The sequence below is a fragment of the Apis dorsata genome, unplaced genomic scaffold (assembly GCF_000469605.1).
Source record: "Apis dorsata unplaced genomic scaffold, Apis dorsata 1.3 scaffold_86, whole genome shotgun sequence".
Lineage (NCBI taxonomy): Eukaryota > Metazoa > Arthropoda > Insecta > Hymenoptera > Apidae > Apis > Apis dorsata.
The window spans coordinates 367,355-381,358 of NW_006263384.1; the positions used below are offsets into that span (position 1 = coordinate 367,355).

The window sequence follows — 14,004 nt, forward strand, 5'->3', positions numbered from 1 at the left end:
TAAATTACTTTTTATACAGAGCCGCACAAGACAAAATGTTGCACCGACGACGGCCAATTGTTCAAAGATCCATCGTTGCTTCATAGAACGTGTTATCCCATGCTCATACCTTTCAACGATCCTATCTACAGCAAGACTAACATAAGATGTCTCAACTTCGTTCGTAGTACGACTGACCTTGACCACGGTTGTTCAGACCGATTCAAACCAGCAGAACAGGTTTGCTATTACGTTTAATGGTTTTACTCGTTTGTTTCCACGGATATAAATAGCAAATCTGACCGTCATCATAACTGTACGATATACGATATAATTTATTTTAAACTTGAAGATTTAAAAATAACTTCAAACTTCGCTTTCACACACAACTTGTCTCACCGTTCTGATCACGATTCTAAATCTTTTTTAGCTGAATGTGGTAACACATTTTTTGGATCTTTCCCTGGTTTATGGATCCAGCGATCAAGTAGCAGCTAATTTACGAGCAGGTGTCAATGGACGCTTGAGGGTGGACGTTCGAACCAACAGGGAATGGCTACCCTCGGCACCAAACGCATCCGAATCGTGTGACATAGTGAAACCTGTCGAAGTTTGCTATCTAGCAGGTAAGATTTAATGCGATAACATCATTGCAGGGAATAGGTATAATTCTTTTTATTAATCGTTAATTGATATTCTAGAGATTTTATAGATCTTGTTAATCTGTCTCAACGATGCAATTTTTATAGATATAACGTTCGAATTAAGGATTCTTTGAATTTCGAAAAAATTAAATAATATTCAATTGTGAAAATGATTATTAAAAAGATTCGTTCGGAAATGAAGAATAGATATAGCTAAATCATTTTCTTGCGATGTAATTTAATATAAGATAAAATAATAATTAACTATCTGTAATGTATTTTGACTTATATATAATGATATAGAATTACAAAAATAAAGAAACCTTTAATTACTAATTGAAAAGAAATGAAACACATAGCATGATGTTAAACACGTAATCTTTGATCTTTAATTAAAATTTACGAATAATTAATTATCCTTTTATCTTTATGAGTTTTTATGAGTTCATAACTCATAATTATCAATATTAGAATTAAAATATCTTTTCCCTCGTAAATAGTTTTGAAAAGATTGATGTTTAATTTTGATTTAATGCTACATCGATTTTTCTTAAAAAAATAAAATTTTTTTTAATCATTTTGCAAAATTTCACTTCAGATAAATGAAATGAGATACACCGATTTCTTTTCAAATAATGCATGTAGTAATTGCATTTATATCAATACATTACTGATTACATCTAACATTCACTTTTAAATCTAAATTCACGAATTAAAATAAAATGTATATTTCTCTTTTCACCAAGAAAAGGCGTAACAATGCATATATTTTCCTTTCATACACAGATACAGTATTGGATTAATTATTTTTAAAAATACTATAAAAATTTATTTTTTCGTTACTTATTATTAATAATAAAAATGTCTCTCAATTTGTATTTCAGGCGATAATCGAGTCAACCAGAATACTCAATTGACCATTTTACAAATAATACTGCTTAGGGAGCATAATCGTATCGCTAATGCCTTAACTAAATTAAATCCTCATTGGACGGATGAAACAATTTTCCAAGAGACCCGAAGAATTTTAATCGCTGAACATCAATATATTTCGTATTACGAGTGGCTGCCAATATTTTTAGGTGAAACGATTAATTTTCGTCCCGTTATAATTAATATTAATAATATATTTCATATTCACGTTATTTTTTTAAAAACAAGATAAGATTGTTGTGAAAATCCAATTATATACATGAAAAAAGTGTAAATAAATATATCTATTAAATTTTTAGGCAGAAGGAGTACGTACGGTAACAAAATTTTGTATAAAACGAACAATTACGTGAACGATTATAATCCAAACGTGAATCCAAGTACTCTAAACGAGCATTCGAACGCAGCATTCAGATATTTCCATTCCCTTATCGCCGGTTTCCTCGAGTAAGTTTCTCAAACGTGACATTATAATTATCAATGTTAACAACTTTTTGAACAAAAATGAACAACGCTGTCAAAAGCTGGACGCAAATGATTATTTTTCAAATACATTTTGAAGTCGTCAAAACTGTCCACTAATATTTTAAACTTCTAACATTTGATAAATCAAATTAACACCTTCTTCCAACATTGTAATTTTGCATATTTTGATGATAACAATATCTAATAACAACACGTTGAATTAGATAAAAAATAAATCGAAATGTAAATTTTATTTCGTATATCTCGTAAAACCATTAGCTTGGTGAACGAGAACCGGTTTTCAGACGGTGCCGTGAGGCTCAGCGATTATTTCAACAGGCCAATAATTATCGAGCAAAATGACAATATGGACGAGTTGACAAGAGGCATGTCTTATCAACCGCAAAAAGCCAGCGATCAATACTTTGATCCAGAGGTAATACAAGCAACGTTTGAATACAATTGCGCACGAAAAAATGAATTTAAATTGTCCAATGTTTATTCCAGATCACTCACTTCTTATTTAGAAATGGAAGACCATTAGGAACAGATCTTCGTGCGACAGATATTCAAAGGAATCGCGATCACGGTTTAGCATCGTACAACAATTACCGGGAATATTGCGGTTTGCCAAGAGCCGAAAGCTTCCAAGATTTTACAGATTATATTTCTTCCTTGGTAAGTAGATAATTCAAATAGAAATGATTTAATATTTCTTTTTAACCCTTTGCTTTACAATTTAAAAAAAAAAGATATTAAATATTTAATTTCTAACACATACGAGTGAAAAATGAAATTCTAAATGGATAAAAATATTCAGAATTGTCTATACTTTCATAAAGTTTTACGATAAAATTTACGATAAAATTTGAATAACTTTCAAAATTACATGACATTTTTTACGTTCGCGAGAAAAAATAATAACTCGAATAATAACTAGAATAAAAAAATAATGATTCAATTTAAAAAATGTGTAAGCAAATAAATAAATAAATGTATAAATATATTCGATATTTAATAGTTAATGGCGATAGTGTAGCAATACATCGTTCATTTAATATCGTGCATTTTAATTCGACATAAAAATAACATATGCACTACTAAAATCAAAATTCAAAATATTTATTATGCACTTTATAAGTAGAATTTACACTATTTTTTTTTTTTTTTTTTTATTTCTGTTACATAACAGATATAAAATATCCACTATGAATTACAAATATTATGTGATGTAACTGAGATAAATTGCAAATGTAATTTCATAAAAATTCATAATGATAATTCACTTCGTTGTGTCATCATTTTCTTAAAGCTTATGCATTAAATCATTAGATAAAAAAAAAAAATCATTATATGTTACTATAGAACGTAGAAAAATTGGCTCAATTATATGTCAGTCCTGATGACGTAGAAGTGACTGTCGGAGGATCGTTAGAGGAACATGTTCCAGGAACACTCACTGGACCTACGTTCCTGTGTATTTTTGTGGAACAATTTTATCGAACGCGAGTAGGTGATCGTTATTGGTTCGAAAGAAGTGATCAAAAATTAGCATTCACTATAGGTAAATATCCTATCTTTGAAAAGTTAATTTTAATTTTGATTTATGCTAAAATTTTTAAAACTTTTACACACCCTTTGAGATTTTTCATGCGATAGTTTTAATTTAGTGCATCAAATTTCCTAATTTTTTTTCTTAATAGCAACTGCTATAATTATTTGATCATATAATTTTGCAGAACAATTAAACGAGATTCGGAAAACTAGCATAGCTAGATTATTTTGTGATAATGGTGATAATATCCAACGTATGCAACAAAGAGGTTTCGAAAAAGTATCTCAATTGTAAGTTTTCTATTTCTACATAAATTATGACAGATATTTTATAATTTAATAACAATTCTATTTAAGAATTAATTGTTAATTTCAGTAATCCTATTGTAAGCTGTGACGATATTCCTTCGATAGATCTTTCATTATGGAAAGATTATGCTCCGACACTAACGACACAACATATAGCATTCTCGAATTTTAAGAAATAAAAATTATTAACTGCGATAATTATTATACATTTGCCAAATATCAATTTACTAGATAATCTCAATGCTACGTGAAGTATTATTAATTAATTTAAGAGTTATATAATATATATATATGTGTATATATATATTTACATAATTTTGAAAATTATGTTTTATATTATGAATAAAATGCATTATTTTGTTTATAAACAATCAATATCTTAATCTTTTTCATTTTTTCCTTGATATAATTATATTTTTATTTTAAAATTAATCAAAAAATCATTAAAGTTATATTATTTTTTAAATATATGGAACAAAATTGCAAAATTTAATTTTTAAAAATTTTTGTTTTTATATTTTTCTGTGTATAACTATATTTTTCATTTATTTTTCCTTATTAAAAGAAAAATAAATAAAATTAAAAAGAGATATATTAACAAAATATATTATAGATGAAAAATCAAGTGATCTTACCTGATCGAAATCCTCATGTGACTTTTCAACAGCAAATAATGAATTGGAATGTCGTGTAATGTCAATGATTTCCATTCTTAAACGCTGAAACAATTTACGATATCATACAAATATCAACGATAGATAGATAAAAGATTAAACTTAAAATGAAAATAGCAATAATCATAAATAAGAAATACTTAACATAAAATATAATAAGTTTATTCAATTCAGAAAATTTTATTAATTTATTTTATAAAGAAAAAAAATTTGAATTCATTAAATCGTATATATATTATACGAATGAATAAAGAATATAAACAATATAGAATAATTATATAAAAATACAATTTTCTAGATTTTGAAGACTAATAAAAAAGATGTGGTGTAAACTTTTTAAAATTTCTTTTAGAATATAACAATACATGAAATATTATTAAGTTTTTCTTATTTCAAGGATTATATTACATCCTTGATAGCCTTTTGAAAATTTTTCAGGCATTCATTTGCAACGATATTATTGAAATTTATTGATATAATTTTTAATTAAATATATCTTCACTTTTTTTTTTGTAGATATATTTTCAGATCATCCAAAAGAAAAAATCATGAAAAGCAAAATCAAATAACGTACAAATCAAGGAATATTATTGAAATTAAATAGTATGCAATATTTCTTTTTTTTAATCGAAGCTTAATAAAAATTAAATAATATTTCATGTACTTTTATATTTTAAAAATAATAAAAAATTTTCTTAACGTCCTTTTTATTAATCATTAAAATCTAGAAGATTGTGCTACTATATTATTATTGAAATATTAGAAAGAAAGTAAATTAAAACACTTGTTTGGTAAAATCATTATTATAATGAAAGAAGATATAGTCATAATTTATTGAAGTTGCAATACTCTTTAATTTGCCACGTGATATTACTGTGTGTTTTATCAAAGTACCGTTTATTTGCAATATATTCTGGTGTAAAATGGAATTTACGACTTATCCCAACACGTTCAATAAACTTTCTTATCTTACATATGTTTACGACCGTCTGAGCAATATTTCCTATTAAGGAACGAATATCGGAATCAATCTCGAAACGATCCCACTCGTAAGATTTATAATCGTATAATTCTAGAACAGAATTCTTATCAAGATATACATCATTCCATATGGCAAAATTGTATACAAAATTAAAAATAAATAATTTTAATCTTTGAAGATCGTTCTTCTTAAAATTGTTAGTTCTTTTGTTTATTATTATTATTTATATATGTTATTTTAATTATTTACGAAATATGATGTAGTTTGCATATAGATTGAAAGAAGAACATCTCTTATAAAGATCTCTTAAAAAGATCTCTTATAAAGATCTCTTATAAAAATTAATTGAAAAATATATCATAAATCTATAAAAATTTGTTATTATCAAACAAATTTCGACGAATTTAAAACTTTAATCAAGGTACAACGTTTGAAAAGTATATCCTATAATATTATTATTTCTGCTTGTTTAATCATAAAATTTATTATATTACATAACAAAATGCAAAGAAATCTAGAAATTTCTATTATTATATAATATTATATAGATTAGTTTTATCAATAAAATTTTTAAATAGATAATCTTATGTAATGATAAAAGAAATAAGAAATTAACAACTAAAAAATTGAATTTTTATATTAATTTAATATAATGTGAAGCACACAAATAATATTACAATTAATTGATTGAACCAATGATTATTGTATTAATTTGTATATATAAATTTATTATATTGGAAAAATATTAAATAAGATATATGCAAACTACACCGAATTTCGCAATTTTTGATTCAAGACAAAGATATATTAATTTAATATTATATTAAATTATATTCATTTTCCAATAAAGATTTTTTGTTCTGGATAAATATAAAAACAAATTATTATATTTAAAACTTTGAGCTTGCGGAATCTGACAATTTTATATCAAATAATAAATATTAATAAATAAAATAATAAATATAAATAATAAATATTGATATAGCAATAAATTATAAAAATAAAATATGAAAAATTTTATTTACCAGTTGAATAAAGATTCAACTAAAAATGCTAAAAAAATAAGAATAATAAATAAAGATTAAATTAAATGATTAAAAAAATATCTATAGATAATTCAAAAAAATAAAAATTTGGGATAGATAAAAAGATATTAATTAAAAATAATTATATATAATTTTGTAATAAAAAAATTTTATTTATTATTATTGTCAATATAAAATATTTTTAAATGCACACTAATGTATATATATTATACAAGTGTGTAGCACGTAATATTTATTGAAACATTATTGCATTATTAATCTTGTACCTTTTAAATCATAATTCAATTTTATTATTAATATAAATACATTTTTATTAAGTTTGTATATATTATATAGTCACTAATTATCTGATTGTACGTAAGAGTTAATTATATTTTTTAAACTGAAGTAAACAGAAAAATTAATGTAATTAAATTAATGTACTTTTGTATATACTTTAATAATTGTACAATAAATTTGTTTTGTTACTGCCCCATGTGATTACTTCTATATATTTAATTATTTATAATTATGTATAAAATAAAAAATGTAAGTTTCTATAAATATTGTTCTAATTTTTTTCTTAATCAAATTTAATAGCTTTCAAGCAAGACCATTACTAATATAATACTGGTTTAAACAATAAAATTTGTTCCTCTTGGTTTTAATTTATATGGCAGTGTTGGTTTCGAAAATATATTTGCAATTTTATTGTGCAATTGTTTAATGCATTCTGGAAGAGGAGCATATTCAGTTAAATTTTCTAACAATGGTCGCTTGAAAAGCCTTTTTGCTTCCTGACGTTGTTCTGGAGTCACAGTTCTATCATCCAGATGTACCAAGTGAGGAAACCAAGATATGACGTATAACCTTTTTTTTTTATAAGAAAATTTATGAAAAAAATATTTATAAAAATTAAATAATCATGCATATATTCGAATGCATGCAAACGTTTAATATAAAATTTTATTATTTTCCTAATTATTTTTAATTTCCATACCTGTACTGAAGATAGTCATAAAAAGTCCCACCATTTAAATAACTTGGTGCAGCCTTGTTTCCCATAAGACACAAATACCTGAGGTTGGGTACACTCTCATAGAGATTCTTAATAAATGGATATAATTCTTCTATGTTATTATGATTTAACCACAGAAGTTGAAGTTTTGGCATATGTGGAAACATTGTGTGATCATCTATATTATTATGGTCTAGATTTAATGATGTTAAATTTTCAAATTCACCCAAAAATTGTAAGTTTCTAAAAATTTTATAAAAAAAATAAAATATATAGTAAAGCTTTTATTAATAAATATATTTCTCAAAGCATTAATGCATTTGCACATTACATAAAAATTCAAAATAATAGCTACATACATACCTAGTAAATTTATTATGACTAATATCCAATGTATGGAGAGTATTGCTATAATTTTCTATAATGTCAAATGGCATATAAAAAAGATTCTCAAAGGCAAGTGATAAAGAATCAACAATATCTACAGATAGTTTATCTGAAGATAAAGACTTTGGATGTCTACAATGTAAATCTACAAATATTAATCTTCCTAAGGAAGTCATGGCAAATTCTTCCACCTCGTCTGCTTCTTTTTGTAATTCTAACTCATCACTGTAATCCAACCTGTAAAAATTATTCTATTTAATTTAGTAGTATTCTGATTTTTTTTTAACTCAAAATTCTCTTAAATATTTAAGGATTATTTAATAAATAATTGTTAAAAGATTTTAAAATACTTTCTTGTATAAAATATATGTTTACAAAATAAAAGCGATATTATATATTTAAAAAATAACAGTTAAAAAAAATATGACAAAAAATTATTAATCATTAATATTAATATGTTAGTTTTATATATTAATATATTATTTCATTTATGACATATTAAAGAATTTCATTTATAATATTATTATTAATATATAATTCTTTTTATTAATAATTAATGAAATATGATATTTCTAATAGTTATATATTATACACATACATATATTGATAATGATCTCATTCTTTAATATTCAGAAACTTTTATACATAGATATCTAAATATATCAAAAAATTTATGAATATATAAATATTCTATGACATTTTGAAATGACTAATAAGTCAGTGATAAATAGATTTTTGGAAAAAACCTTAATCATCATACTTACATTATGCCTTGACTTATATCACCTTACGGGGCAGTAACTTCAAATGAACAATCAACACGTTAAAATCATGCAATACACTTTTCACACACTACATTTATCTATACCATTCACTCTAACATTGATTAAAGTTAAAACTTGCATTGGCAAATAATATTGCATAAAGAGAGAAGATCGAGTAAGGCTGTAAGGCTTCAGTGTAATATGCAATGCATGTAGTGATTGGGTCAACCATAGTGAGTTTTCCGGCGGTTTAATTGATACTGAGACTCTAAATCGTGATGATAATACGTAAAATTGATCGTTTATCTGACGATAATTAATGATAAGATACGAACAAAATCAATTCGTAGTTAAAACATTATCGATATTACGAGTAATTCAAACCAAAACGTAAGATATAGAGGTTAGAAATTTGGTATTGTACGATATTAAAATGTTATTAATATATTAACAATAAAACGATAATTATTAACGAAGATAAAAAAGTTAGAAATTAATCAGAATAATATAAATTACTCACCGAATTTTCCTGCATATCTTGTTTTCAAACCTTTCCAGAGAATGAGATAATGAAACGTTGAATATTCATTATTGAACTAACACAGATGGTGCTGCTAGTTCAAACTGGTAAATTATTAATGTACTTAAAAATCGAACTATATATCGATTAATCGTTTCATCGATATGTATTTTTCAAGTTAGTGATAATTGTGCATAGTGTCCGTATTACTTTTTTTCAATCAATTGGAAATATATTCTTTTTAATCAGAGAGAAAATAAATTGGTAAAATATTTATTACATAAAAATTTTAATAGATTTAAGAATATCTTTATTCAAAATACGTAATTACAACGATATTTGCTTATATATAATAGTTATATTTAAAATTGAAATCATGCTTTTCTATCATTTATACATTTACTAAACATTTGAATTTTAATTTAAGAATATTTTAAACATAATTACTTTATAATTATTATTAATTGGGATTAGTAAAACTTATTTCTTTTTTAATAAAATAAAATAAATTATATATCAATAAGTAATTTAAAAAATTTACTACTAAGATAACCTCTTTTTTCTTAATGTTGAATTTATTATTATAGTTATAAATATATATATATTTATTATAGAGATGATGCTGTTAGTTTGAAAATATGAAGAAAATATGCAAGAAAATTCGGTGAGTATTTTGTAATCTCTTATTGATTTATAGAATAAGAATAAGCTATTTGGAACTTGTTTTTAAGATGTAAGTACATATGTAGAAGCAGATATCTTTAAGATGTTCTTAAGATGGCTTTATATCATTTGCATTATGTTTAATTATTAATTCCGAGAAATAGAAACAAAAAAAGGATTATATAATGAATCTTAATGTATAATTAAGAATCTTTAACAACTATATAATTTTCATCTATTATATTTTTACTCATTTATTATAAATATATAAATATTAAACATTTAAAAAATTTATAATTATTGTCAAAAACTAAATTAATATATGAAATCTATAATAATAAAGATCTATAATAGACATCATTCTGATAAAGAAATATAACACAGGAGACAGGAATAATAATTAATCCTAAAGTTGAAACTTTAGTCCACAGACATCTTTATTTAAAGTGTTAATATGTAATTAGTTTTTACATAACTTTATTTACTTTTCATGTTGTTATCAACACGATTTATAGATAATCAATAACATCATTAATATTTTTATATATCGAATAATAATCAGCGATTATATTTATCTCTTTTTCTTATTAAGATTCACGTCCAGCGTGACATTTAAACTTTCGCTTCGTTTTTTCTTTCAATTTTTCTCTTTTCATTACAATACTATAAACAATGGAATAGGATTTTTCATTATGCATTTTATATTTTTTTAATCTTGTAACAGATTATGCCCGACTTTGTTTACACGTTCATACAATTTCAATGTATGCATTTGCACGTATCTTCAACGGGCAGTGATTAATAATAAAAACAAATGTCAAAGCTTTTAAAATACCGTCATATCTTTTATAGTGAAATTGATATCGAATAGTATCTAGAATCAAGAATTGTTTGCAATCAAATTAAACAAATTATATGTCTCCTCTGTTTTTTGCAACTTTTTTTTTTTTGATTTTGATCACGATTTTTATTATTTAGAAAAAAATCTGAAGTTTCCTGTAGAACTATCTGAACTACGTATTTTTAACGTAGATTTATTTATAACAAATATCATTCTACTGACAATCGTGTTTATTGTAATGCAATGCATTGGATTAATAGCTGTTCTGATTAATAGCACAATAAATAAAAGAAAATTATTCATGGCAAAACGTGAATAGATTTCTACTTTCTCTCTTGTTTCTTTTCGCTTTTATTGAAGTCTTCATTTTCAAGGAAAACACTTTAAAGGGGTATTAAGTACACTCGATAAAGTGTCTCAGTGGTTCTCACAAATTATTGATGTATTTCAATGGAATTATATATTAATTAAAGTGAGATAAAAATAGATGCAAAAGTTAATTTTATTCATTTATTTTTTACTAAGATTTTTAAGCTTTTAAATAACATTACGAGCTTTTAATTTTAATACGAGCATTTTTATTATATTCAAAAAACATGCTGCATAAAAGTTTTGTTTCTTGTACAAGATAAATTACTTAGTGATTAAATAACTCGTATTTTTTGTATGAAAAATTATTTCACACAAAATTTTCATATAAAAAGAGATATTCAATATTGTCAATTTTTTTTGCAAATAAACATATATATAATATAATATAAATGTTAACTTATTTAATTTTTCACTAATCAATTTTCCATAAAAAACTATTAAGCCAATTATAGTAAAAATTATTAATTTAAGAGATACTTTTTTTTAAATTTGATGTAAAATTTAAATATAAAAGTATACATGAAATATCATTCATTTGTTCATGCTTTCCTGTTTTATATGCAATAACTTTTACAAAATTTATATCAAAATATTTTCAAAACTCATAATAATTTTTTATTATTAATAAAACTATTATTAGTTACTCAATATTTTTCTTTTTTTTATAGAAATAGCAATAATATTCCCCTTAAAAAAACAAAGCTTAATTTCATATATCTATTTACAAAAAAAAATCATATCCCCTTCTACATTATGCAACTATGTATGCAATATTTTTTTCTATAAAAAATAATTTATTTTAATTACTGATTACATAATTCATCCTAATATTCTTTATTTAAAATAATATATTATTATATAATAATTTCCAGAATATGAATCAAAAATTGTAGCTTAATCACTCTATGTAGGAATACTGATTATACTGAGAATCACTGTGACATCGTTATCGAGTGTATAAATATCGAATAAAGTATAAAATATCATTTTTCAAATTTATTATCTTTTTCATTTTATTATTATCTTTCTTTCAAGAATTTATAAAAATACTATCCATTTGTTAAATAATTTTTTGATTATTATTTTTTATTAATACGTAACTAATAAATATATGCAACAATAAAGTTCAATGACATCTAAAATTTATTAAAATTTATCAATATTTTTGTTATTTATTTATTTTTTTTATTTATTTTATTATTTTATTTACTTCTTGTTGAAAATCGAGAAAATCAATTTATTGTTTTCAATTTTCTTTTATTATACATTCAGAATTACATGACAGGTTATATTAAGTCGCGAAACAACATTGTTGTTCAATATCTTGAAGCACAAGAAAGTTTTGAAGAATATAACTAAAGAGTAAATTGCTCTCAATCATATTTGTACATATTTTTCTTGTTTTCATCTTTATAATTTAAATAAAAAATATTTTATTAATAAAACCAATAAAAAAAAATAATATTGAGAAAAGATTTTTAAACACGTCATTACAATTCTAATAAGTTATCTATAAATTAAAATCTGAAGAATTTTTAATTTTTAAATTTGTATTTAAAATTTTTTGTATACAAATACGAATGCGAGCATTTTATTTTCATATTTTTATTACAAATTCATTAAATTTCTATTACTCAAATGATTATCGATAATTTATATTATTTTAATATTAATATAATAATGTCATGTATCAGTTAAATTTTTTTCTAAGGAAATTGAAATTAAAAGCAAAACACAGTAACATAATATTTTAAAAATTTCATTGAAAAATCGGGCAATAAAATATTAAATGGGTTAAAATTGAAATACGTACCAGTTGTTCAGTTGTTCGACTCCTCCTTCACTAGTCAACATCGATTAAAATTTAAAAATCTCTTTAATTATAATTTATTGAAAAGTCTATCGTCTGTTTATTCAAATATACATATAAATATATATGTATATATATATATATATTTATCTATATATCTCTATAGGTACATTATGTATGTGCAAAATATTAATATATTTATGAAACATCTTTAAAAATTCGATCCTGAAAGCCAAAACAAATGCAAAATGCCCAAATTCATTTATTGAGTTATAAACAATTTAATTTCATATTAAATGAAATGAGATGAGGATAGAACCATTTCACTTGTCTTTGTCTTGCCTCTGTTACCAATCTCTGTTATTCCAATTTAACTTTTAGAATTGACCACCTCCAAAGATGTTCCACAAATATATTAACACCTTGTATATTTATCTATACATATATTTCTGTATATGTACCTTTTATCTCTCAGTATAACATCATATAATAATATCTATACAAGACACATTTAGGGCAATATTGAAACTCGTTTAAAATATAACACTTCATTTCTGCAATATTTCCTTACACGATAATTAAGCCAACGTTTTTTCTTTTTCTTCTCTCTCTCACTTCTTAATCCATCTCTGAAATTTATTTCTGCCAATAATTACGAACGAAGATATATTCATAATTTTTTTTTTTTTTTTTTTTTGCTTTGTTTTGTTCCTTATTTCCCTTTTTCTCGTTTTCTTCTTTTTTTTTTATTCGTTTCAACACCACGTTCCACGCCATATATTTTTTTCTCTCTTTCTTCCCAACGTTACACAAAAAAAACTCTGAAGCCATTAATACACGCGGCTATGCTTTATTCCGAACAAATTCAACTCTGAAAATATCGTCTGTTCAACGAATGGAGTGAGATATTTTGTTGTTTCTGTAGACGAACGAAAATCGAGATCGTTCGATTACACCCACTTCCGAAAGCACAACGATCTCTGCCACTGGACGTGAAGGAGGCTTGTAGCACGAGTCACGATCATTTTTTTTTTCTTTTTTTCTTTTTTTTTTTTTTTTTTTTT

General features: G+C 23.6%; 2 protein-coding genes across 3 annotated transcripts in view; one reads left to right on the forward strand and one right to left on the reverse strand.

Annotated features, from left to right (window-relative positions):
- LOC102676898 (peroxidase-like) overlaps positions 1-4,193 on the forward strand; it is a 24,958-nt gene extending 20,765 nt beyond the window's left edge. Inside the window, exons 6-14 of the mRNA XM_031508443.1 lie at positions 20-219; positions 410-605; positions 1,508-1,705; positions 1,856-2,003; positions 2,301-2,457; positions 2,529-2,699; positions 3,387-3,585; positions 3,761-3,866; positions 3,952-4,193. Of these exons, the coding sequence (XP_031364303.1) occupies positions 20-219; positions 410-605; positions 1,508-1,705; positions 1,856-2,003; positions 2,301-2,457; positions 2,529-2,699; positions 3,387-3,585; positions 3,761-3,866; positions 3,952-4,063 (1,487 nt within the window). The 3' untranslated portion in view covers positions 4,064-4,193. The remainder of the gene's footprint in view (positions 1-19; positions 220-409; positions 606-1,507; positions 1,706-1,855; positions 2,004-2,300; positions 2,458-2,528; positions 2,700-3,386; positions 3,586-3,760; positions 3,867-3,951) is intronic.
- A 2,660-nt stretch (positions 4,194-6,853) lies between these two features.
- Positions 6,854-9,401, reverse strand: LOC102675943 (leucine-rich melanocyte differentiation-associated protein-like). Of its 2 annotated transcripts, none has more exons than XM_006611290.2 (4): positions 9,255-9,401; positions 7,947-8,207; positions 7,566-7,826; positions 6,854-7,435 (listed from the first exon to the last, which is right to left on the reverse strand). In XM_006611290.2, exons 2-4 carry the CDS (start codon positions 8,144-8,146, stop codon positions 7,201-7,203), a joined length of 696 nt encoding a protein of 231 aa, XP_006611353.1. In that variant the 5' UTR covers positions 8,147-8,207; positions 9,255-9,401; the 3' UTR covers positions 6,854-7,200. The 2 variants fall into 2 exon arrangements, with proteins under 2 accessions (XP_006611353.1, XP_006611352.1); XM_006611289.2 differs by lacking the exon at positions 9,255-9,401 and adding an exon at positions 8,735-9,152.
- Positions 9,402-14,004: the final 4,603 nt, after the last annotated feature.

Coding starts and splice junctions, on each gene's coding strand:
- LOC102675943 (XM_006611289.2), bottom strand. Junction 7,827..7,946: donor AGTCATAATAAATTTACTAG/GTATGTATGTAG, acceptor TAAAATTTTTAG/AAACTTACAATTTTTGGGTG. Junction 7,436..7,565: donor TATGACTATCTTCAGTACAG/GTATGGAAATTA, acceptor TAAAAAAAAAAG/GTTATACGTCATATCTTGGT.